General features: G+C 48.1%; 1 protein-coding gene across 1 annotated transcript; it reads right to left on the minus strand.

The window, feature by feature from the left end:
• Positions 1-3,534: 3,534 nt before the first annotated feature.
• LOC136526762 (uncharacterized) lies at positions 3,535-20,072 on the minus strand. The gene is made up of 12 exons (XM_066519360.1): positions 19,559-20,072; positions 19,373-19,474; positions 9,574-9,654; positions 8,726-8,835; positions 8,497-8,632; positions 8,321-8,419; positions 6,092-6,197; positions 5,650-5,948; positions 5,384-5,566; positions 5,107-5,304; positions 4,608-4,925; positions 3,535-3,746 (listed from the first exon to the last, which is right to left on the minus strand). The coding sequence occupies exons 1-12, from the start codon at positions 19,913-19,915 to the stop codon at positions 3,654-3,656; spliced, it is 2,082 nt and encodes a 693-aa protein (XP_066375457.1). The 5' UTR covers positions 19,916-20,072; the 3' UTR covers positions 3,535-3,653.
• Positions 20,073-22,389: the final 2,317 nt, after the last annotated feature.

The raw sequence follows: 22,389 nt of genomic DNA on the forward strand, positions 1-22,389 counted from the left end.
GCCACTGCCTCCGCGCCAGCCCAGCTTCGCGCGGCCCAGCAACAGCCGCCTCACCAGCCCAGCAGCCCCGCCAGCCCAACTCGCGAGCAACCGCCACCGCATCCCTTCCCTCTAACCGCTGACGACCCGGCCCCACTCGTCAGCGCTGCCGCTCACCTCCAGCCGTCCCGCGCCTGCGCTTGGCCAAGCAGCAACCGCCGCGCCCACGTTTTCGCTGCCCATCGTGGGAGCACCCCCCCCTCACGCCCCGGCCGCTACAAATGGAAGCCGTGACCCCCCCCCCGCGCGCACCCCTGCTGCCTCTCCCCGCTCCCTCTCGCGTCGCCCGTGCCTGAGGAAACCGCCGCACCGTAGCGCCGGGATCCGCCATCGTCGAGCTCGGAACCTCCGCGCGAACAGTCGTCTCCGAGCCGCCTCCGTCTCCATTTCTCCCATGGTGAGCTTCGCCTTGTTTCCCTATCTCTCTCGGTGCCTTCAATTTGATGAACCGTGGCTTCTAGGGCTCGTTTCGCGTGCGCCCGAGAAGTTTTCGCTGCCGGTCATGGCGACCTCCGCCTCAGCCGCACCCTCCGGCCACTCTCTCGGCCCAGGCGAGTTCGCCGCACCCCCCCTCTCTTCCCCGGTGCCGTCGGTTGGGCACACCGTGGCCCGTAGGGCCTTAACCGACCATGCCGACGAGCTCCTCACCGCCGGCAATGGAGAGCCACCGTGGCTGCCCCTGTTCCCTGCCGGCGCACTCTCTCTCTCCCTCCCATCTCTAATCGGAGCCATTCGTCCTCGATCCAACGGCCTAGGATGGCCGATACCCTTTCGCCGTGGCAAATTTGCTAAAGAGCCCCTCTGTTTTCATGTAATAAAACCCGCCATCCTTAGCGTATTTCCCTGTGTACGCTTTCTCTTTCTGAAAGCGCAGATCTCCGTTATCAGATTCAAAATACGTTTCCCTTAATTACAGTTTTGCCACTGATTTTGTTTTACTCATAAAAACTTTGTTTTAGCTCCGATTTGATCCGTTCAAATTGCGTTAGATTCGTAATTAAGTTCTCTACATGTTAGTGTCACTGTTAATCAAGTTTGCAACTTTTAAATTTCATGGTTAGGTTTAATTGAATAAAATACTATAGGAAATGTCGTTTAATTCATAACTTTAGCGTTTTAGCTCCGTTTTTCGTGAACTTCGCGTTGACGTGATCGTAGTGAGACGTAGATTCTTTTTATAAACATTTCGTCTTGTTTTCTATACTGTTGGTGTACTGTTCTAATTATAGGATTGTTTGCTTTGCATGAATGCTTTTGGAATGTTGTATGTTGCCGTGTTGGTCGCGTTCAGACAGTGAGGAGAACGTTGGAGATCAAGAATTCTTCAACGACCAGCAGGACCAGCAAGAGTTTGTGAACCAAGGCAAGTATAGCATGGGCCTACCTTGATGTCCTATTTCACTTTAATCAATTACTCATTTGCATGTGTCTAATTTTGATACCCGTAAAGACATCCTAGTGATTGTTTATCCTGTTCCTTGTCTCCTATGGGTTAAATGCATATGGGTAGATTGTTAGTGCTCTAACTGAACTTGATCTACATGATGATGAATGACTCTATGGAACTAAGAGTTTAACATGATATATAACAACTGTTCCATAGGGCGAAGGTGCAAATGACATTTGATCATGTTGCTCCCAGCCCTCCATAAGGACTTATCTATCGGCAAAAGCTGGGACTTACAGTGCAACCGAGAGAGTCATATGGCTCTGACTTTAGCTCAGTAATAGGATCTTTTCTAGCTAGTTAGAGGTTACCTTTTTGGCGCAAATGGGGCTTGCCACGTTGGGTATAGGGCTGCCTCTTTTCCTTTGAGTATAGCCGCGATGGATATGTGCCATAGGAAAGGGGTTCCTACATCTGCCTGCCAAGGAAACCTAGCGGCCCTAACTTGTTAGAAAAATCTATGAAATGGCTTCTTAGTGTACCCTGTCCGCTCACCTTGGTAGTGACATGGGAGTAATTAACCCGGGCATATGGGGATCACGACTCGCGGTGAATGTGCACCACCTCTGCAGAGGGTAACAAACTGTTATAACAGCCGTGCTCACGGTCACGAGCGGCCCGAAAAACTCACAGAATAACTGGATACTTGATGATGATCATTTAAGTTGTTCTATGATGATATATGGTACACTTGACCTTAATATATGTTCTTATGGGTTTAAATGGGAGCTTAAGCATAATTTGATAATATCTGATAATAAAAGTTTGTCGTACTAAAAATGCTAACTGCAGTAAACCAGAGTCAACCCTTTTGAGCTTCATAACCCCATGTTAGCTTGTTAAGTACGGGATGTACTTACACTTGTTTATTTTCTTTATTTGGATAAAAATCCTGGATGGGTAACAGATGACAACGGGTATGAGAAATTCCCGGAGAATTTTTAGGCTTGTGGTCAAACAGTTGACCTTCCCTGTGACGAAGCCCACGAGAGTTTATCATCTTTTTATTTTCCACTGTATGATGTAAGACTAAGTTGTATTATAACTCTGATGTATGAGACACCGTGATGATACTTTATATAATTTGTCAGCTTGTGTGTGTGATTGATCCCTGGGCACACACGAGTTTCGTGCATTCAATTTTATCCTTAAAATTGGGTGACACAACCTCTAGTACAACAGTCCCTCACTAACATTATAGATATATATACCCTCAAAAAAACATTATTATAGATATATAATAGCAAACGTGCATATGTGTTGTAACAAAATTTACATCTTAGTATCTTATGCCATCTACTATAATACATTTTAGAATCAGACTACATACTTTTATTGAACATATGTATCCAAATTTGTATGAGCACAAGTCATATGAGTTTAGACCATGGATGAGACAAAAATAAATTAAAACTCCATTTTTTTTTCTAATACAGAGCAGCACTATCATTCTTGTAAACCCAGCTATGACTATATTGTTCCCAAGAGAGAGGGAGAGGATCAAAATTTAGAGACAAAAATTCACTCTGATATTTATACTAACAGACATGCTCATGCATTGCAACAGATCATACAACCTGTCCCAATATGTTTTAAAATCGAACATTATAACTATGACCGAAGACACTATTCTAACTTCTATAAGCACGTGTCGTGAATTCAGGTCATAGACTAGACATTAAAGCAATTAGACTCTTATCTCTAATTCATAACCTCTAATTTATTACATATTACTACTCTAGTAAAAAAATGATATGACACTTTTGCTCTATGGAGTGAAAGGACAAACGGACTCAAAAGAGAGCCAAGGACAAAAACTGAGAGAAATTGTCGCTCTTTAAGTATAAAAAAAGGTATAGATTACACGACGATATAAGGAATAAGTATGCATATAACAAATCACGAGTTACGATATTTGATAGTCTCATCCTCACAGAATACAACACATTTATAAACATCCCCATTATTCCTTCGTGGCTTGCATGTAAATTGTGGATCTTTTTATGGTATGTTTTTGTGTTATAGGTGGATGAAATGAGAACAGGAAATAGTGAAAAAGAAAAGGTAAGCCTAGTTCTAACAGAATCTTCTGTACATGACAAGAAAAGTATCAACAAATAATTCCGTTTCAAAGCAAGCAAAATGCTTGTGGTATTTACAGTAAGCACTATTGGAAGATCTGTTGGATGACTGTCTCTGCATTTCCATTGTACTGCATGAGGAGTTGGATGGCGTCCGCCCTTGGCAACGCAAGGAATTCCTAAGTATATAGAACATACACAGTAAATGATAAATAGCCAATTAAATTCAATCTCACATGTTATTGATATCTTAGGTGCTGACGATAAAATATTCTGATCTCTAAACAAAGTGACAAAAAGTGCAATAAATTCCACTACGGGTACGTTCAGTCCTAGGCAATACCAATTTGAAAAGTAGATTTCAAAAACCTAAACTAGTTTGAGACATGTTGCCAAAAACTACAACCTTGGTGCCCACTGCAGAAATTTACCCTATTTTGACAATTGATGCAAAACAGACTCACCATGAACATCCCTAGTGTGCTTTTAAAGGAAACTTTTATTGACAACAGGGTAAAATGTTAAACACAGCTAGAAGTTAAAATGATTTTTTAACTTTGACCTTAAAATACTGTAACTAGTAACTATTTTTTTTAACACCACGAGAGTTGCATCCTTTTATACTGAGAAGTTAAAAAAAAGGTAAAGAACCCTTGCAACACACCGACGCCCAAGCTGCACCCTTGTTAGATTAGAAGTACCAAGACCAAATCAGGCCACAATTAACCCTCTTGTGATAACTAATGAATATCAAGCATAGGTTTTTTTTCTATGTACATAAGAAATACGTTGCCACATTACACTGTAAACCCCATAGATAGCAACAATCATCCTCACCAAGAAGATATAGGACATGTTTGGTGTCATCCCTACAAGAGGGGCAAAGAAAACTGCACGTGGAGAGCCAGTCCATTGCCTGTAAAGGCAAGAGGATCCTTGCTCACCTTGCCAAAAACAAAGGCCCAAGGGTAGAGAAAGAAATCGACACTTGTCCTGACTGTGGTAGGCAAGGGAACCAAACATCATAGTATATTACTTACCATAACCTTCAGTATAGCATTTTCATCACAGGAAACTTCTGATGAGACTTGAGGGCTACTACCTTCATCTGGCACCTTGCCACTTGAACATGTTGTGATTTGAGATGATCCATTTCCACATTCATCTGTAAGGACCTTGGACATACTGTGACTCCCCAATGATGGATCAACCTCTTTCAGAGAACCAATCTTCAAAAAGTGCTCAAAACGGTCCTTGCACATCTGAAGCTTAAACCATTCAGTGTGTGTATGGATTGTTGTTCTGACTAGCTTCATTAGCTGAGGCTCTTCAATACCAAGCCTTCTGCTCATTGCAACCTACAAAAGAGAATACGCTTGATACCATACCACATCACTCTAAATAAATATAATAAAACTCATGCTCATTTCTTTGATTAAGGAAACTAAGATCTAAAGCCAAGTAAATTTTCCTTTTACTGTCACTAATAGTCTATCACAGCAGCTATGTTGACTCACAATATGCAGACGTCGAACAAACCTGGAGAGAACTGGCAAGTACTGGCAATGATAATGCATTCATTAGTACATCTCGATTGGGTTGAATTAGTGTCACCAAAGTTTCCTTCAAGGGCTTCAGTAGAGCTTCGTTATTGGCAGCAAGTGGCCCCAGATGAGTGGATGCAACCATGAGAGCAGATACATGATCACCAGCAGCTACCAGCTTAAGAAATTCAACCTGAAATGGATAAATATATTAAGTAGGTATCGATTCCTATCAGAGCTGCAGATAAGTATGGGTTAACGGTTGGGCTTACCTGTTTCAGCTGAAACAGAAGAATAGGGTTCTGTTGAAAGAAATCAGGATCTATACTGCTTATTTCCTCAACAACTTTGGAAGCCATCCCTTTTCGCGTGAGGTCCCGCATTTCCAAAATAATTTCATATTTCTGGTCTTCCATGTGTATATTATCAGACAAATTAAAATTTACCACCAAGTCCTAGAGAAGGGCGTACAAACATAAATCACTATTTATCGATAATCTAGTTTCCATGAAAGGAAAAAATAATTATGAAAGCTCACCTGTTTTTCTACCATAGTATCTTCGTCCATATCAAGGGTAGGAGACAAACTATCATGCTTACTAGAATCCAACAACGCGTCACAAGCGTAATCAAGATCATCTAGCCGTCCTCTCCATCTCTTTCGTCTTCGCTGCCCAGACGTACTATTTTTAACCCTATGTAACCTCCTGGACCAAGAATCGTCGCGAGTGATACTGCTGGTGCTACAATGTCCATTCTGACTGTTGGTCATTTCACACTCAAGCTGTGTTTCGTTATTAACATCATTATTTTGTTTACATTTCAAGTCAGCAGTTCCTAAAAAAAACAGTTTTTATTAGAGCTAGGCAACCAAAAAGCTACTTCTAAGAGTTAGCTTAGCAATAGAGCACTACACAAAATTACTTATTTGCAGTAAACAAAATTTTCTTGTAGCCCGTAGTACAGGTTCAGCCATTTACCAGAAAGAACATGCGAACTGCCTTCAACTATTCCCCTGTATACACAATACTCGTGTACAAGTTTATCCAGAAGTGTCAGGTCCAGCTTCATCCGACACAATTCGTTCTGGCATTTTTACACAGATAAGCTTACATCATGAGCGTCAAACCAAGGAAGCAATAAGGGAACACTTGTTGAAACATAAGCAAGTTCATGCCGTATCAAATAACAATCCAACAAATGATGATTGACACATACATTATTTCCTTATATTTAGTCAATGAAATGAAATGAAAAGGCAATGTAATCTTTTGGCCCCTCAACAATGGACCAGGAGATATATAGCCTTCAAATATAACTACAAACAGGAAAACAGGACTCCCAACTATTTACACTGTTGTAATGCTGTTCCCTTCCCTATTTCATTATGATCATCTTACACAAACCTAACCAGTATGTATACATATTGGTGAACCACAAACTGGTTGTGCAGAGCAGAAATAGAGATGCACTACAAAACATATGTGTGTAACAGAAAGAATCAACTTTAGGCAAAACCAGAAGTAGACCCCCAAACGTTGATACAAATGCTAGACAACTCTCAGAAAGGTATGATTCCCAACACTCCAGTGGGCATATCAGACACGATCAAACAAAGAGAATTCCAAAGTACGACATGTCATCTGCAAACCTTTGAAAATTGGACAGGATAAGCTGGCCAATTGTAAGCCCAAGAGGCAGGAGGTGTTGGGAAATGAAAACAGTGGCAATATGGCCTCATGACAGGCATGGATTTGGGTTTCAGGACAAAAGGGGTGGCCTATTTTGATTTGCTGTTCTCAATCAGGTATAATGGTACACCAGTAAGGTCCCCTGCACCACTAACTCCTCTGTATAAGTCTAGCAAGACTTGTCAGAGAAGGCTGTCAATGCTGAGATACTGGCAGTGGCAGGAAAGATACAGAAAGCAGCATGAGGTAGGCTAAGATAGTACCTGGTGCTGACGATGGAAATGGGGGTAATTTAGTATTTATATATATGTATGGTGATGGTTTCGATAGTGAAACCATGTTAACGTGATGGAAGGACTGAAAATGGGGAAACAACAAACAAAAATGCACTAGAGGGCCAGTCATGAAAATGCAAAGATGCAAAATTCAGTGGCAAGTTTAGATAGGATTTATGAAGACAACGAGTCTCCACTGGGATTTTTTGTGGTGGAACTTCTCAGAAATGACCACTTTGGTGTGGTGCATTCCAAAACTTTCTGCTTTTTTAATTTTTTTTATTCAAGCAGCCAGTTATTGGCTGGTATATATCATCAGAAGCTTGAAACTTGACTCTTGTGACAGGGGGAGAAATTCAACAGAAAGTTTTGGAAGGAAAAATTTTGGATTCACAGCATAGAAAAGGAAATGTCCATTGCCAAAATTTTGTACAAAAACCAAATAATTATGTACTCCCTCTGTCCTTAAAAGAATGCGATTCTAGCATAGTATTGAGTCAAACATTCTGAGTTTGACCAAGTTTATACAAAAGATATCAATATTTATAATACCAAATAAGTATCATTAGATTCATCATGATACTTATTTTGTGTTATAAATATTGATACTCTTTTCTATAAACTTGGTCAAACTTTAAAAGATTGACTAGGGGTAGAGCTAGAATTGCATCCTTTTCTGGACGGGGGTAGTATTTCTAAACATTTATAGCAGGCTTAAAAAGTAACAAGCCATTAATAAGATCAACAATGCTGCTTAAGGGGGTGTTTGGATCCGGTGACTAAAATTTAGGAGGTGTCATGTGAGGGTGTTGCATGGGGTGTTCGGATACTAATAAAAAAACAAATTACAGAATCCGTCAGTACTCCACGAGACGAATTTATTAAGCCTAATTAATCCGTCATTAGCACATGTTTACTGTAGCACTACGTTGTCAAATCATGGACTAATTAGGCTTAAAAGATTCGTCTCGCAAATTAGTCGCAAGTTGTGCAATTAGTTTCGTAATTAGTCTATATTTAATACTCTATACATATGTCCAAACATCCGATGGGACAGCGACTAAAGTTTAGGAGGAGAAACCAAACACCCACTAAGTTGCATGAAAAATAAATTTGCATGTTTCACAAAAACTATTAAAAACAAAAGTTTCTTTTCAGTTAAGAAATCAGCACAAATGGCAACAAAAATTCTATGGTCATGGTTGAATAATTTTATACCAAATTTTTGTAATTATAATACAACCTGAAATGCTTGGTATAAATTTCCTTTTGCGAACTTCAAGCTATCCACAGCACCTTGTCTTGTCAACTCCACAGCATGCGCTAGGGCTTGAACATCAACCTAATATCCAAATATCAAAAGCTGGTGCAAAAAGAGTATAGTATATGTATATTTAATAATTACTATGGAGTGCTTGCCTCATCAAATGGTGGTGCTTCGAGTAAGCATTCCTGAGGAACCACAGGGGGATCACGATCCTCAAATAGCAGTCGCTCAGTGAGATCAGATATAGGTGATGAAATTCCTTGGCGCTTGCAAAATGCCTTGTGAATGCTATTCAAGTGTTGTAAAATTGTTAGAATGGCATAGATGATAATTTGACCAAATATGATTGGAAAAATAGAACGTATGTAGTGTATAAGGTACCTTATTAAGTATCTTAACGTCAGCGATAGAATAGGGTCATAAGCTTCTAAATGAGCTCTTAGTATAGATGATAGTAGACCAGCAAGTTCAAACCTCCTCTTTATAGACCACTGTAGAGCAAAGGGTTTAAGAAGGAAGAAACGATTAATACCAGAAACATTAAGAACTTCCTTACAGTACATCGTGAAGTGCTGAAAGATATAACATAGCAATAGCAACCTCTATAAAGTTGAGAAACATATCTTCCAAGAAGCAATAAGCATAATAATAGTTCCCAACATAGAAGTTCTAATTCTAACATGCAAAAAGTACAGTATTTTTTTATTGGTCATAATTGTTTTGTTCACGGGCGCTGGTTGTGACTAAGGTTTTTTCTATTGGTGAATCCTTTTTGTAACTTCTTTGCCTCTATAGGGATTGTACAAGTCATCTAAACTCCTTCTTCTAAATACTGATGTGCAGTTCTCCTGCGTGTTCGAGAAAAAAGAAGTATATTATTTTAAAGGTAAGGCACTCATGGGCAAGTGCAAAGCAGTGTATTGTCAAATAATTCAATGACAATCAAAGCTACTTAAGTCTTAAACTCTGGAGAAGTTGATTCCTTACTTTTTTTTTGTCAAACAATTGAGTGACAATCAAAGCTACCTAAACTCTGGAGAAGTCAATACCTTACCAAGAAATATTATAAGCTGTCTTCTTGAGTGTACTAATTGGTCTATGTTGCTATCCACTATTTAAAGAAGTAATGTCACCAAATATACAATGTATGAATAATTAACATATCCGTGCCATTATTCTTAGATGATAAGCTCATGAAGCAGAATATGGACATAGGGGACCCTGCATACCTCATTAACAACTGGGGAAGATTGATCATCTTTGTCATATATCAACACAAGCATTATATGCTTGAACTCCTCATAAGCTTCCTTCAGGGCATATTAACATATCAATATTCACTTATTCAGTAAGAAAGCTCCAAACAAGCACAAAGAAACTCAATTAAACATGCTAGGATAAATGTGTTTATTCAGGTTTAGCAGTCTAATATATCCTAGGTGCTGTGTGATGCTCTTTTAGTGTTATGTTCAATATATGGCTCTCTAATACATTTGAAATTTGCCCTCCCAAGAATTGAACAGGAAAGAATTAAATGAGCACCATAACCTTATCAAACAGGAACAGGGTAGTAGAGAAAGCCAGGCAGTATATTCATTCATTGTGAATTGAATTGAAACTGTAAAATGCACCAACAGTCCCTAAGGCCTAAACTTATAAATAACCTTTCATGATGGAAACATTTTAATGACAAAAAGAAAGTCATTTGTTGCATGCTTTGAATTAAAAATTATAAACTAATTTCTGAGGAATTACCACTTAGCCATGTCAAGTTTCAAAAAACATATGTTCCATAACAATCAAATCGTTTTTGTAAAAAGTACGTTGTATGTTCCTGTAACTTGTTTAGTACAGGTTAACTGTTGTAGAGCCAATGATCATAACAGTAAGACCATCAGAAGCACCCTTTCAAAATAACATCTTGTAGCTCAGGCAAATTTTAACCTATACTAATGTACCAGTAACTAGTGCTTTTCTAAATATCAGCTGCTACAACATAAGTGGCTCTACCTCAACAAATATATACATAATCACATGATTCAGCTGTTGAGTTAGGATATGCTTGGTTGGCTACCACAGTACCACATTTAGCTGCAATTACCTCTGGCAAAGTGTACGTGGCAAGACAGTCATTGTGCTGAAGGGGTAGATTGCGACAACTTAAGCAAAATACAGTATGCCACATCAGTGCAAAAGTAACCAAAGAAATGTGACAAAAAGTAAAACTTTCCAGCTTTTGTGTATTGCAACATGATAGACGTGCAACCTTAGCTCTTAGGGCACTGGTATTGCACCTAACATCACCTAATCCCAGTCACACCACGGTTTCCCACATAGCTGCGTGTTTGACTGCTATGTTACACGGATACTTCCCTGAAGGCGCGTATCGCGTATCCGATACGTATCGGATACGGATACGTGTCCGATACGTGTAGGATACGTATCCACCGAGTATCCGGTTTTTTATTATTTTTGTAATATTCGGATACGCCACCGGACACGTATCCGTCGTCCAGATACGGCCCAGCCCAGTAGAAGCCCAGAAGACGTACGTTATCCTCTGCCCCGACGCCTACAGTCCGCATCGGCGCAGTCCCGCAGTCCCGCACGGCGACAAGCTCACGGCTGCGCCCGCGCGTCGCGCCGCAACCCCGCTCGCCGGCCGCCGGCCACCGGCGACGAGCCTCCGCCTCCGCCTCCGGGCGCCACCAGCCTCACCGCTTCCTCCGGCGAAAACCGTTCCTCTCCGGCGCGCTACCTCCGTTCCGGGTGAGTCTAGGCGCATCGCCTCCTCCCACGGCCGGATCCATGTCGGCCCGGGTCTGCGCGATTCGTGGATCCGGTGGCCCGGGTCTGCGCCGTCCACAGCAGTACAGCACCGCTCCTCCCCTCCCCTTGCTTCTGCAGGCCTGCAGCGCACCCCCTCCTCCACTGTCCCTTTTTTTTCACATGGAGACTAGTTGTCTCTCCGCTAGCCGCACGGATCCTCTCCATCAGTCCGTCCTCACCTCTTCTTCCTCTCTCTCTACAGGTCTGCGAGGTAGTGCCGGCGACGAGGCCTCTCCAATCCATCCGGCGAGCTCCCCTTCCAAAGTGGTGAGGTAAGCCTGCCCCCGTTCCTTACCTCTCCTGTAGACTCCAGACTCTGAACCATGTCGGTGTTGTCTCTCGTATTGATGAAGTGCAGTTCTTGTTGCTTTGCTTGTATGCAGTAGACTAGTAGAGAGTAGATGGCGTCTCCAAATATGAGCAGTGCTAGTGCAAGTGCTAGTGTAGACTAGTTCTGGTTGCTTTGCTTGTATGCAGTAGACTAGTGGATCTGCAGCCACAAACATGAACTTGCTGGCTGCTGCATCAATTTCAGAGTTCAGAGTTCAGACAATAGGAACTTGCTGGCTGCTGCTGCATGAACTGCAAGGTGATGTACTGAACTACTACTGATTAGTGATTACTGAATACTCAAGTAGTCAAGTTTTAGTAATAAATTGATTGATAGTTGGTTACTTGGTTTTTCTGTGCAAATTCTGGACTTGGAGTCTTGGAGAACTCGAGAATGGACAATTGAAGAATGGAGATGCTTCCGGAGTTCCGGTCTTTGCTTTGGCTGGTAATTGCTATTGCAAGGTAATTTACTACTTTCACTCTTTCGCAATTTTAATATGCGTTATTATCTATATTTATTAAAAAACAGTAAAACGTATCCGCGTATCGGGTTTCTTAGAAAATTGCCGTATCCGCGTATCCGTATCCTTCCAATACCGATACACGTATCCGTATCCGTGCAACTTAGTTTGACTGACACATTTTCCTAGCACCCTACCCTACACATCATATGTTCAGTTGTTGACAAACTTTGTGACACTTGTGGGTAACGATATGTTGGCTACATTTTGCCTACATCACAGCTCGAGAAAGAACCTCTTTCATATATTTTCCTTAATGCGATAGCTCAAACTAGCAGGGATAGTCTCCTAGCAATATGTCCTCATATGAAGCAATATATTACCTCCAAAGTTTTTTTTTTAAAAAAAATTCAATTTCCATAGCACAGATTTCAAGGCTGCATACTGCAATAACCAAGGGGTAAGCACCCACTAAGAACTGGATGCCAGAGTTACCTCCACACCTATGTCCAAATTGTTCGGACAAATTGGACACTCTGAATCAAATCAAATTCTGAAGACTATATCTGACTCCATGTAGTATTTTGCACAGCCATACTTATTTGCCAAGCCAAACTCCTGAATACATGTGCCATTTGAAACAAGGGATCCTGACCACCAGGGCCATCAACTGGCAGGGGCGAGGTGGCCAGCTGCACAGGCCCCAAAAATCTAAAGCCACTTTTTTTCTTCAATACACACAAGAGCTACGTATAATTGCATTATTACAAGGATACTGTTATGACCGGCATCCAATATGCCAGGAGGAGGCCCATTAGTGGGTAGATGAGGCGCAAGAGCTAGGGGCTAAAAGCCCATATTTATCTTTAATTGTTTATTTCCATAATTAGTAGAGTAATTAGCCATATATAGGAGTTGTAATTCCCGTGGACAGAATTAAGCAAAGAGTAATCTCATTACTCGGCTTCCCTCTGGGAGCCGGGAGTTCCAGAACCCTAGCCGTCATCTCTCTCTCTCTCTCGTCGTGCGATCACGGTGCCTCGCCGCCGTACGACGTTCAAGCCCCGACCACCGATCTCTCACAGCTACAACCTCCGATCGACAAGGCACAGAGAGCAGCTGCCTATCAACCTGGTATCAGAGATCTCTGGTTCGATGTCGCTCCCTCTGCCCACCTCTTCCACGCCGCCGATCGTGGCCTCCACCTCCGTTCCGCTGCCGTCCGCCTCCGTGCCGCTGCCACCCCCTACCACCAACGCCATGATTCCATCGTCCCCGATGCCGCTAGGCTCCGCAGGGGCGCCCGCTGCCACCGGCGGGCCGGCCGTCCTCACGCCCGAGGAAGTCACGTAGGCCATCCTCGATCTGGGCTGCGCGGTGGGCGAGATTCGCGCCTTCCTGGGCGGATCAAATCACATGCAGCCGTCTCCCCAACCGCAACTCCCACCACGGCCGCCGCCGCAACAACTGCCGCCGCCGCCGCCGTCCCCCGCGATCGCTACGTCAGGGATGGCGCCCCAGTACGGCATGCCGCCCGAAGTGCACGGATCATCACCACGCCCGTCCGTGCCGAACCCATCGGGTGGGGTGCCGATCCAACAAATTCAGTTCCTGCACTCCCCGTCCCCGCTGCCGCCCTGGATGTTCGTGGCACCGCTGGCCTATTCATCCTCCACGACGCAGCCATGGCTTCCACCACCACCGTCCTCCGCCGGCGTCGGGTCCTCCTACGGGGGTGCTCCGGCCCCGGGGGTCCTCTATGGTGGCACCGACGGGCCGCTGTTCCACGGCAGCAGCATGCCATCGTCCCACCCTTCAGCGGCGCCAGTTCCGGACGCGTACGGAGGGGGGCCTGCCTACGGGGGCGTCCCAAACGATGGTGGCGTCGCATCCAACCATGGCGGCCAGCCGCCATTCGGCGCCTCCAACTATGGCAGCCATGGTAGCCAGCCGCCGTTCGACTATGATCCGCAGGCCAAGTTCTACAAGCTCGAGTTCCCAACATACGACCGCACCGTTGATCCGCTGAATTGGTTGAACCAGTGCGACCAGTTCTTTCGCGGCCAGCGCACGCCGGCGACCAACCGTACCTGGCTTGCGTCCTACCATCTCCGCGGGGGCGCACAAACCTGGTACTACGCCTTGGAGCAGGACGAAGGCATGCCGACGTGGGAGCGTTTCCACGACTTATGTCGCCTTCGCTTTGGGCCGCCGCTACAGGGCAGTCGGCTGGCTAAGCTCGGGCGGCTGCCCTTCGCCACGACCGTCCAGGAGTTCGCCGACCGCTTCCAAGCGCTCGCCTGTCACGCACCGGACGTCTCTACGCGCCAGCGTGCTGAGCTCTTTGTCGGCGGCTTACCGGAGCACATCAGGGTGGACGTCGAGATCCACCGCCCGCAGGACCTGCAGACGGCGATGCACTACGCCCGCGCATTTGAGCGGCGGGCGGCTGCGACTCCTCCGGCGCTTCCTGCACGCGCCGCCCGACCGGTCCAACGGGCGGGCCTTCCAGCGGCGCGCGCACCAGGGGCCGGGCCGGCAGCGCTTCCTCCAGCCGCGGGAGCGGGCGCCCCGGGCGGCCTCGCATTCCGGCGACTCACGCCAGTCGAGCAGCAAGAACGGCGCCGCCAGGGGCTCTGCTACAATTGCGATGAGCTCTACGCCCCGGGCCACGTGTGCCCGCGCCTCCTCTACCTGGCAGCCGACGACATTATCGAGGAAGCCACGCCACCACAAGAGGATGTGGTCGCGCCGACTCTGCAGGAGGAAGATGCCGCTCCCGAGGCCGATGTTGCTAATGTCTTTGCGGTCTCCCTCCATGCTTTTGCAGGCATTCGGACGTCCAACACCATGCTGCTGCCGGTGATGATCAAGGGGGAGCGCCTGCTGGCGTTGCTCGACACCGGCTCCACCCACAATTTTCTCAGTGGGGCGACGATGAGGCGCCTTGGGTTCGCTCCGGATGGCGGGGAACACCTCCGCGTCACGGTGGCCAATGGGGACAAACTTCGCTGCGCTGGGCTCGCCCGGAACATCCCCATCACCATCGAAGGGGAGACCTTCACCATCACGTGCGCCGGCATCGACTTGGGCTGCTTCGACTTCATCCTCGGCTACAATTACCTGCGCACGCTCGGCCCCATCACTTGGGATTTGGAGGCCAAGACCATGGCGTTCTGGCGCGGCGGACGCCGGATCCAGTGGCAGGGCGTGGGCGGCCCTGACCCACTCGAGCCTTCCCAGCAGTCTACGGCGGCTACCGCCGCCGTCCAGCAGCCCCTGCTGGATCACCTCCTCGAGCAGCACGCGGCCATCTTCGACGAGCCGCGCGGTCTCCCTCCGGTGAGGCCATACGACCACCGCATCCACCTGCTGCCCGACACGGCCCCGGTTGCCGTCCGACCGTACCGCTACCCCCAGCTGCAGAAGGACGAGCTGGAACGCCAGTGCGAGGCCATGCTCACCCAGGGCATCATCCGGCCGAGCACCTCGCCGTTCTCCGCACCGATGTTGTTGGTCCGCAAGGCGGACGCGTCTTGGCGTTTCTGCATCGACTACCGCGCCCTCAACGCCAAGACGTCCAAGGACAAGTTCCCGATCCCGGTGGTGGACGAGCTCCTCGATGAGCTCCATGGGGCTCGCTTCTTCACTAAGCTCGACTTGCGGTCGGGCTACCACCAGGTGCGGATGCACCCCGACGACATCGCCAAGACTGCCTTCCGCACGCACCATGGCCGCTACGAGTTCCTGGTCATGCCGTTCAGGCTCTCCAATGCGCCAGCAACGTTCCAGGCGCTAATGAACAACGTGCTTCGCCCCTACCTGCGGAGGTTTGTGCTGGTTTTCTTCGACGACATTCTCATCTACAGCTCGTCGTGGGCAGAGCATCTGCAGGATATCGCCGTCGTCCTCAACGAGCTTCGGGCGCACCACCTCCACCTCAAGCGCTCGAAGTGCTCGTTCGGGGCCACGTCAGTGGCCTACCTGGGTCACGTTGTCTCCGCTGACGACGTCGCTATGGACGCCGACAGGGTGGCCGCGGTCGCGGCATGGCCACCTCCACGCTCGGCCCAGGGACTTCGTGGCTTCCTGGGCTTGGCGGGCTACTACCGGAAGTTCATCCGGGAGTTCGGGCTCATCGCGGCTCCCCTGACGCGTCTCTTGCGGTGAGACGCGTTCGACTGGGACACGGAGGCTGCGGAGGCCTTCCAGGCGCTGAAGCGCGCCCTCACCACAGGGCCCGTGCTCCAGATGCCCGACTTCGACAAGCTGTTCATGGTGGACTGCGACGCTTCGGGTGTGGGGTTCGGCGCTGTCCTTCACCAGGGCGCCGGACCTCTCGCCTTCTTTAGCCGCCCGTTCGCGGCTCGACATCTCAAGCTTGCAACTTACGAGCGCGAGCTCATCGGTTTGGTGCAGGCCGTGCGCCACTGGCGGTCATACCTTTGGGGACGACACTTTCTTATTCGCACTGACCATTACAGTTTAAAGTTTCTCTTGGATCAGCGCTTGTCCACCGTGCCTCAGCATCAGTGGATCAGCAAACTCTTCGGCTTCGACTTCACGGTGGAGTACCGTCCCGGCCGCCTCAACACCGTGGCGGACGCCCAGCACCTGCTCCAGCAGCTGGCCGCCGGGGCGCTGGCTGCCCCCTGGCGCCTGGATGGTGGGTTGCTGCTACATGGCAGCAGGATCTTCGTCCCCGACCACGGCGACCTGCGCCCCCAAGCGTTGCTGCTGGCTCACTCTGGCCGGCCATGAGGGTGTCCAAAAGACGCTCCACCGCCTGCGCACCGACTTCTACATCCCGGGCGATCGTGCGCTGGTACAGGACTGGGTGCGCCGTTGCAGTACCTGTCAGCGCAACAAGACGGAGACGTCGCAGCCAGCCGGCCTGCTGCAACCGCTGGAGGTGCCCTCCCAACTGTGGGCGGACATTTCCATGGACTTCATCGAGGGGCTGCCCAAGGTGGGCGGCAAATCCGTCATTCTCACGGTGGTCGACCGCTTCTCCAAGTACGCGCACTTCATCGCGCTCGACCACCCCTACACCGCCGCGTCCATCGCCCGCGCCTTCTTCGACGGCATCGTCCGGTTGCACGGGTTCCCCTCCTCCATCGTCAGCGACAGGGACCCGGTGTTCACCGGGAATGTTTAGCGCGACCTCTTCCGATTCGCCGGCATCAAGCTGCGCATGAGCACGGCTTTCCACCCCCAGACTGACGGCCAGTCCGAGGTAGTTAACAAGGTGATCGCCATGTATCTTCGATGTATCACAGGTGATCGTCCGCGCGCATGGGTGGATTGGCTGTCTTGGGCCGAGTACTGCTACAACACTTCGTTCCACACGGCCCTGCGCGCCACGCCATTCGAGGTGGTCTACGGTCGCCCTCCGCCGCCCATCCTGCCGTATCAGCCGGGGTCGGCCCGTTCCGAGGCCGCCGCGACGCTTCTCCGAGACCGGGACATGATCTTGGCCGAGGTGCATCAGCGCCTTCTCCAGGCGCAGAAGCTGTCTAAGAAGTACTACAACGCCGGGCACCGCGACGTGGAGTTTGCGGTCGGGGATTGGGTTTATCTACGCCTGCTCCACCGGACGGCTCAGTCCCTTGACCCTCGGGCGAAGCGCAAGCTCGGTCCGAAGTTTGCCGGTCCGTTCCGTGTTCTCGAACGCATCGGTTCCGTCGCCTACCGCCTGCAGCTTCCGGAGGGCGCACGGCTTCACGACGTCTTCCACATGGGGCTGCTCAAGCCCCACCGCGGCGACCCTCCTGCAGCAGCCGGCGAGCTGCCCCCGGTCCTCGACGGCCGGCATCTTCCAGCTCCAGAGCGCGTCCTGCAGGCTCAGCAGCGTCGCGGTGAGTGGCGCCTGCTGGTCAAGTGGCAAGGCCTTTCCGACGACGACGCCACTTGGGAGTCTCTTCCAGAGTTCCGCAAGCAGTTTCCCGACTTCCAGCTCGAGGACGAGTTGTTTGTGCAGGCGGGGAGAGATGTTATGACCGGCATCCAATATGCCAAGAGGAGGCCCATTAGTGGGTAGATGAGGCGCAGGAGCTAGGGGCTAAAAGCCCATATTTATCTTTAATTGTTTATTTCCATAATTAGTAGAGTAATTAGCCATATATAGGAGTTGTAATTCCCGTGGACAGAATTAAGCAAAGAGTAATCTCATTACTCGGCTTCCCTCTGGGAGCCGGGAGTTCCAGAACCCTAGCCGTCATCTCTCTCTCTCTCTCGTCGTGCGATCACGGCGCCTCGCCGCCGTACGACGTTCAAGCCCCGACCACCGATCTCTCACAGCTACAACCTCCGATCGACAAGGCACAGAGAGCAGCTGCCTATCAGATACACACACAAAAAAACATTTTATTCAATACATGAACGTGAAGTGAAACTGTGAAGGAATATCGATTGTGATCATTGATCGGCATCAACAACTGGTTCATCAAATGTGATCAATTTCTCTCTGTTTGTCTCCCAGTCCCAGGTCACCACCCACCCAGCGAGGCAGCAACACAACCCTGCTAGTCTGCCAATGCAGTGACACACCTGCTGAGTGCCAATACGGAGACGGAGGACGCACCCTGTCGCTGCTGCAGTCAGGGGCGACACCGCACTATGTTTGGGTGGTGCACTGGCACCAGGCAAAAAAAAACATATTTACTACTAAATGGCCTACTTTTACCATACAAATTAGTTGAAATCAGATATATTTCTACATGGCTATGAACAATGTGCACCACTATGGATTTTAAGGTGGCTTCGCCCCTGACAGCAGTTCCACACCTACCGACACCCGACACATCATGGTAAGTGGTAACCTGCGCCTGCTAGTCGATACTAGCGTACGGAGTGCAAAACATGGAACAGCTTAATTTGTAATATGATTTCTTCTTATGATTAGGAGTCAATAAGATGTATTGAAGTGGTATAATTAAGTGAAAGCATGATTTGACTATATGATTTTTTCCAATTTTAGGGCCCCATCTTGCATTTTCTACCAGGGCCTCAAATTCCAAGAGACAGCCCTGCTGAGTTAGAGGAGACTCATCCCCTGCTGGCCACCGAATCAATCCTCACTATACCAAAGCCACAATTGTAGGTTCAACCCATTCAGATCCAACAACAAGCCTGACAATTCCCACAATTCACCACTTCATGATCCACTACTCATATTATTAACTAGCCTATGCACGCTTAACTTGGTGCTCGATTCCAAGCCACTAAATATCCATTCAACACTGTTTTCAGCATGGTATGAGCCACCACGGAGGTTCAGTACACAGTCACAGTACTTAAACCACTATCCGCATGAAGTAAATTTTAATTTGACGCTTGAACACCTCAACTAGAATCAGAGCATCATGTCAGGCATGAGGAGGGGAGTCACAGCAGAAGCACTCACTGGGTAGGCGTCCAGCGCACAGGGAGCGAGCGCCGTGCGGAGGCAGTCGAGCGCGGCGTCCCTGTCCGCCTCCGTGCCCCTCCTCACCAGCTCCACAAATCTCTGCAGCGCCACGCAAATTGAATCATGTCTCAGTTTGAACCACAAGCGCCGGAGGTATCGGGAGACCGAGGGAATGGCACGCACCTGCTTGTGGAGGTAGAAGAGGAGGCGGTGGTCGGCAAGCGCGGTGGGCGCGTGGGCCCGGAGGAGCGCGAGGGCCGCGTCGACGTCTCCCAGCTCGAGCGCGCAGCGCGCGCAGCGGATGAGGAGGCGCGACCGGTAGGATGAGGAAGAGGACGACGAAGACGAGGATGGGGCCGAGGAGGTGACGGTGGTAGTAGAGGAGGAGGGTGAGGACGGCGGCGAGGGGGAGGCTGGGGCGGGGGCGGGTGCAGCGGGAGGAGGGGCGACGAGGCGGTCGGATCTGGCGAAGTCGAGGATAAGGGCGTCCAGTGCGTCCCAGTTCACCGGCGGAGGAGAATTCGGCTGCGGCCAGTCCATCGGCGGCGAGGCAGTAGCGAGCGGTGGCGCGGGGATTAGGGGGAGGAACAGTTGGGGTGGTCGGGACTCGGGTGGAGGTCGTTGAGACGACACGATGAAGTCGGTGAAGCCGTGGAGGGCGGCAGCGTGTGCGAGTACGTGTAGCGAATTGGGGCGAGGTGTGACCAACTTGATACGCATTGAAGGGATGATGATCAGTGTGTAACGTGTTGTTTGGAGTCGATAGAAAATACTACGACATTTTCTGAAGCTTGGTTGGTTTAACAGAGTCCCTGCATCCTTTATCAGATTTATTTAGGGTACGGGAGTGCGTTTGGTTTTGAGATAAAAAAAATAGGATAATTCTATTCTTGTTTTCTATAGAATACGACACCCAATTTGATTCTTTTCTCCCCTCTACTATCTCTACACCTAAAAAGATCTATCCAGAAATATAAGTTAAGTTCCGTTCTCTGTTCACATGTCCGCATCCGATACGAAGTCCTCAGATCTCACGTATCCATGTCCAATTAGTGAGAAATCGAGCATATATCTAGTTTAGCTAAAGGCACATGGCCCTTCCCATTATCCCCGTTAAATTTACTCATCCATCCATCCACATGTCATTTTCTCTATACTATCTTTTTCCTACGATGCTTATCTTGTTCATGCCTAAGGAGTACATTCGAACCTTCCAGTCCTTGCCGCCACTCAGAGTTGGAAGGAGTGCCACCACCAGCCAGAAAAGGAGCTCGACCCCGACCATGCCTCCCACACCACGTTGCTCGCCCTGCGGCGCACCTCCCATTCCATGCTGTGTCGAGAGGAGCATGGGCCTTGCTGCTTGGCATCGTCAGGGAGCAGGGTTCATCGAGCAGATCCATATCTTAGATGCTCGGCGTCATTGAAGAGCGCAACCGTCGGGGCAAAGTTGGCCTAGCTACATAGCGTCGGTGGGAGCGCGGCCCTTGGGGCAGAGCCAGCATGGTTGTGCGCTAGTGGGGAGCGACCATGTCTCTGTTTAGTTGACCCTATTTCTATTTAGTGGCGTTATCTTTCTCTGGATGTTGGACACCCGTCTCTCTAATCCCTTCAACTAAACAGAAACAGGGATGACCATGTGAAAGGTTCCTAGTTTGGATTTGGTAATTGAGTAACAATCTAGAATGGACTAATGCGTTTAAATATGAGATACACAGGTGATTAGTCCACAGGTACACTGTGTGAGGAACTCATGCCATGACGGTGAAGATGGCTTGGATTTATTGCAAGGCTCACACACGTAATGAAGGAGCTCATTGCATATGAGACATGACATTGAGTCATGTGACTAAGGTGGAGAAGATCAATACAAGACTTAGCTTGAGGGACCGGTGTAGGGTCAAGATGACGGACTAGAGGGGGTGAATAGTACTTTCTAAAATTAATTGCATGGGCTAACGAAACAAATGCGTAATTTAAACTATCGGTTTAGCCAAGACTACACCACTCTTTCTACGTTCTCAAGCACCTTAAAAGATCCTAATTAGGCAACAAAGTTGTCGGGTTAGCTAGAGCTCACCTAAACAATTTTAGTAGCAAAGTCACACAAACCTATGTAACTAGTACTTTGGCAACTGGGGGAGCTCCTACACAAACTGATAAAAAAAGCACAAAGCCACCTAAACTGACTAGCAATGCTCAATAACAAGACTACACAAGCTAAATTAGAGACCGCAAATTACTTAGCTACACAAACTAAGCAATGCGACTAAAAAGACTGCTCAAGCCAATTAGTCACGCAAGAGAGCTACTTCTATGCTACAAACAAGAAGGTAACTAACAAGCTAAACAAGCTAACTAATTATAAGAGCAACTACACAAGCACAATCTATATTACAGTGAAAACAGGCTTGTGTTAGGAATAGCAAACCAACGGGATGAATAAGGTTGACACGGTGATTTTTATCCCGAGGTTCACTTGGTTACCACCAAGCTAGTCCCCGTTGAGATAAGCTCTAAGGTTGCCATCAGTTCTCTTGCTAGTGGTGACCCGCAAGTTGCACTCTCCCACGTGGAGTGCTTACTACAAGCTTAGCACTTTGACTCGGCTAAACCACTTGTCGTCATTCGTGTCTCCCTCTACTAGAGTTGCACTTCGCGGCTCTCGCGGGACGAGCACAACACCCCTCACAACCTTCTTCAGAGCACCACACAAGCTTCCTTGTGTGCTTCGATGGAGATCACGCCACCAAGCCATCTAGGAGGTGGCAACCTCCAAGAGTAACAAGCACCACTGACTTGCAACTCGATCACCTAGTCCCACTCGATACAACCTCATGATGCAATCACACTAGAATCGCACTCAGACTCAGTCGGATGATCACTATTAAGTGTATATGAGTTAGAGGGCTCCCAAGCATAGCTACACAAGCCACTAAGACTTAAGGGTGCTCAGCAACTAGCCCAAGGTCGGTCAAGGCTCTTATTTATAACCCCACAAACAAATAGAGTCG

Source organism: Miscanthus floridulus, chromosome 2 (genome assembly GCF_019320115.1).
Source record: "Miscanthus floridulus cultivar M001 chromosome 2, ASM1932011v1, whole genome shotgun sequence".
NCBI lineage: Eukaryota > Viridiplantae > Streptophyta > Magnoliopsida > Poales > Poaceae > Miscanthus > Miscanthus floridulus.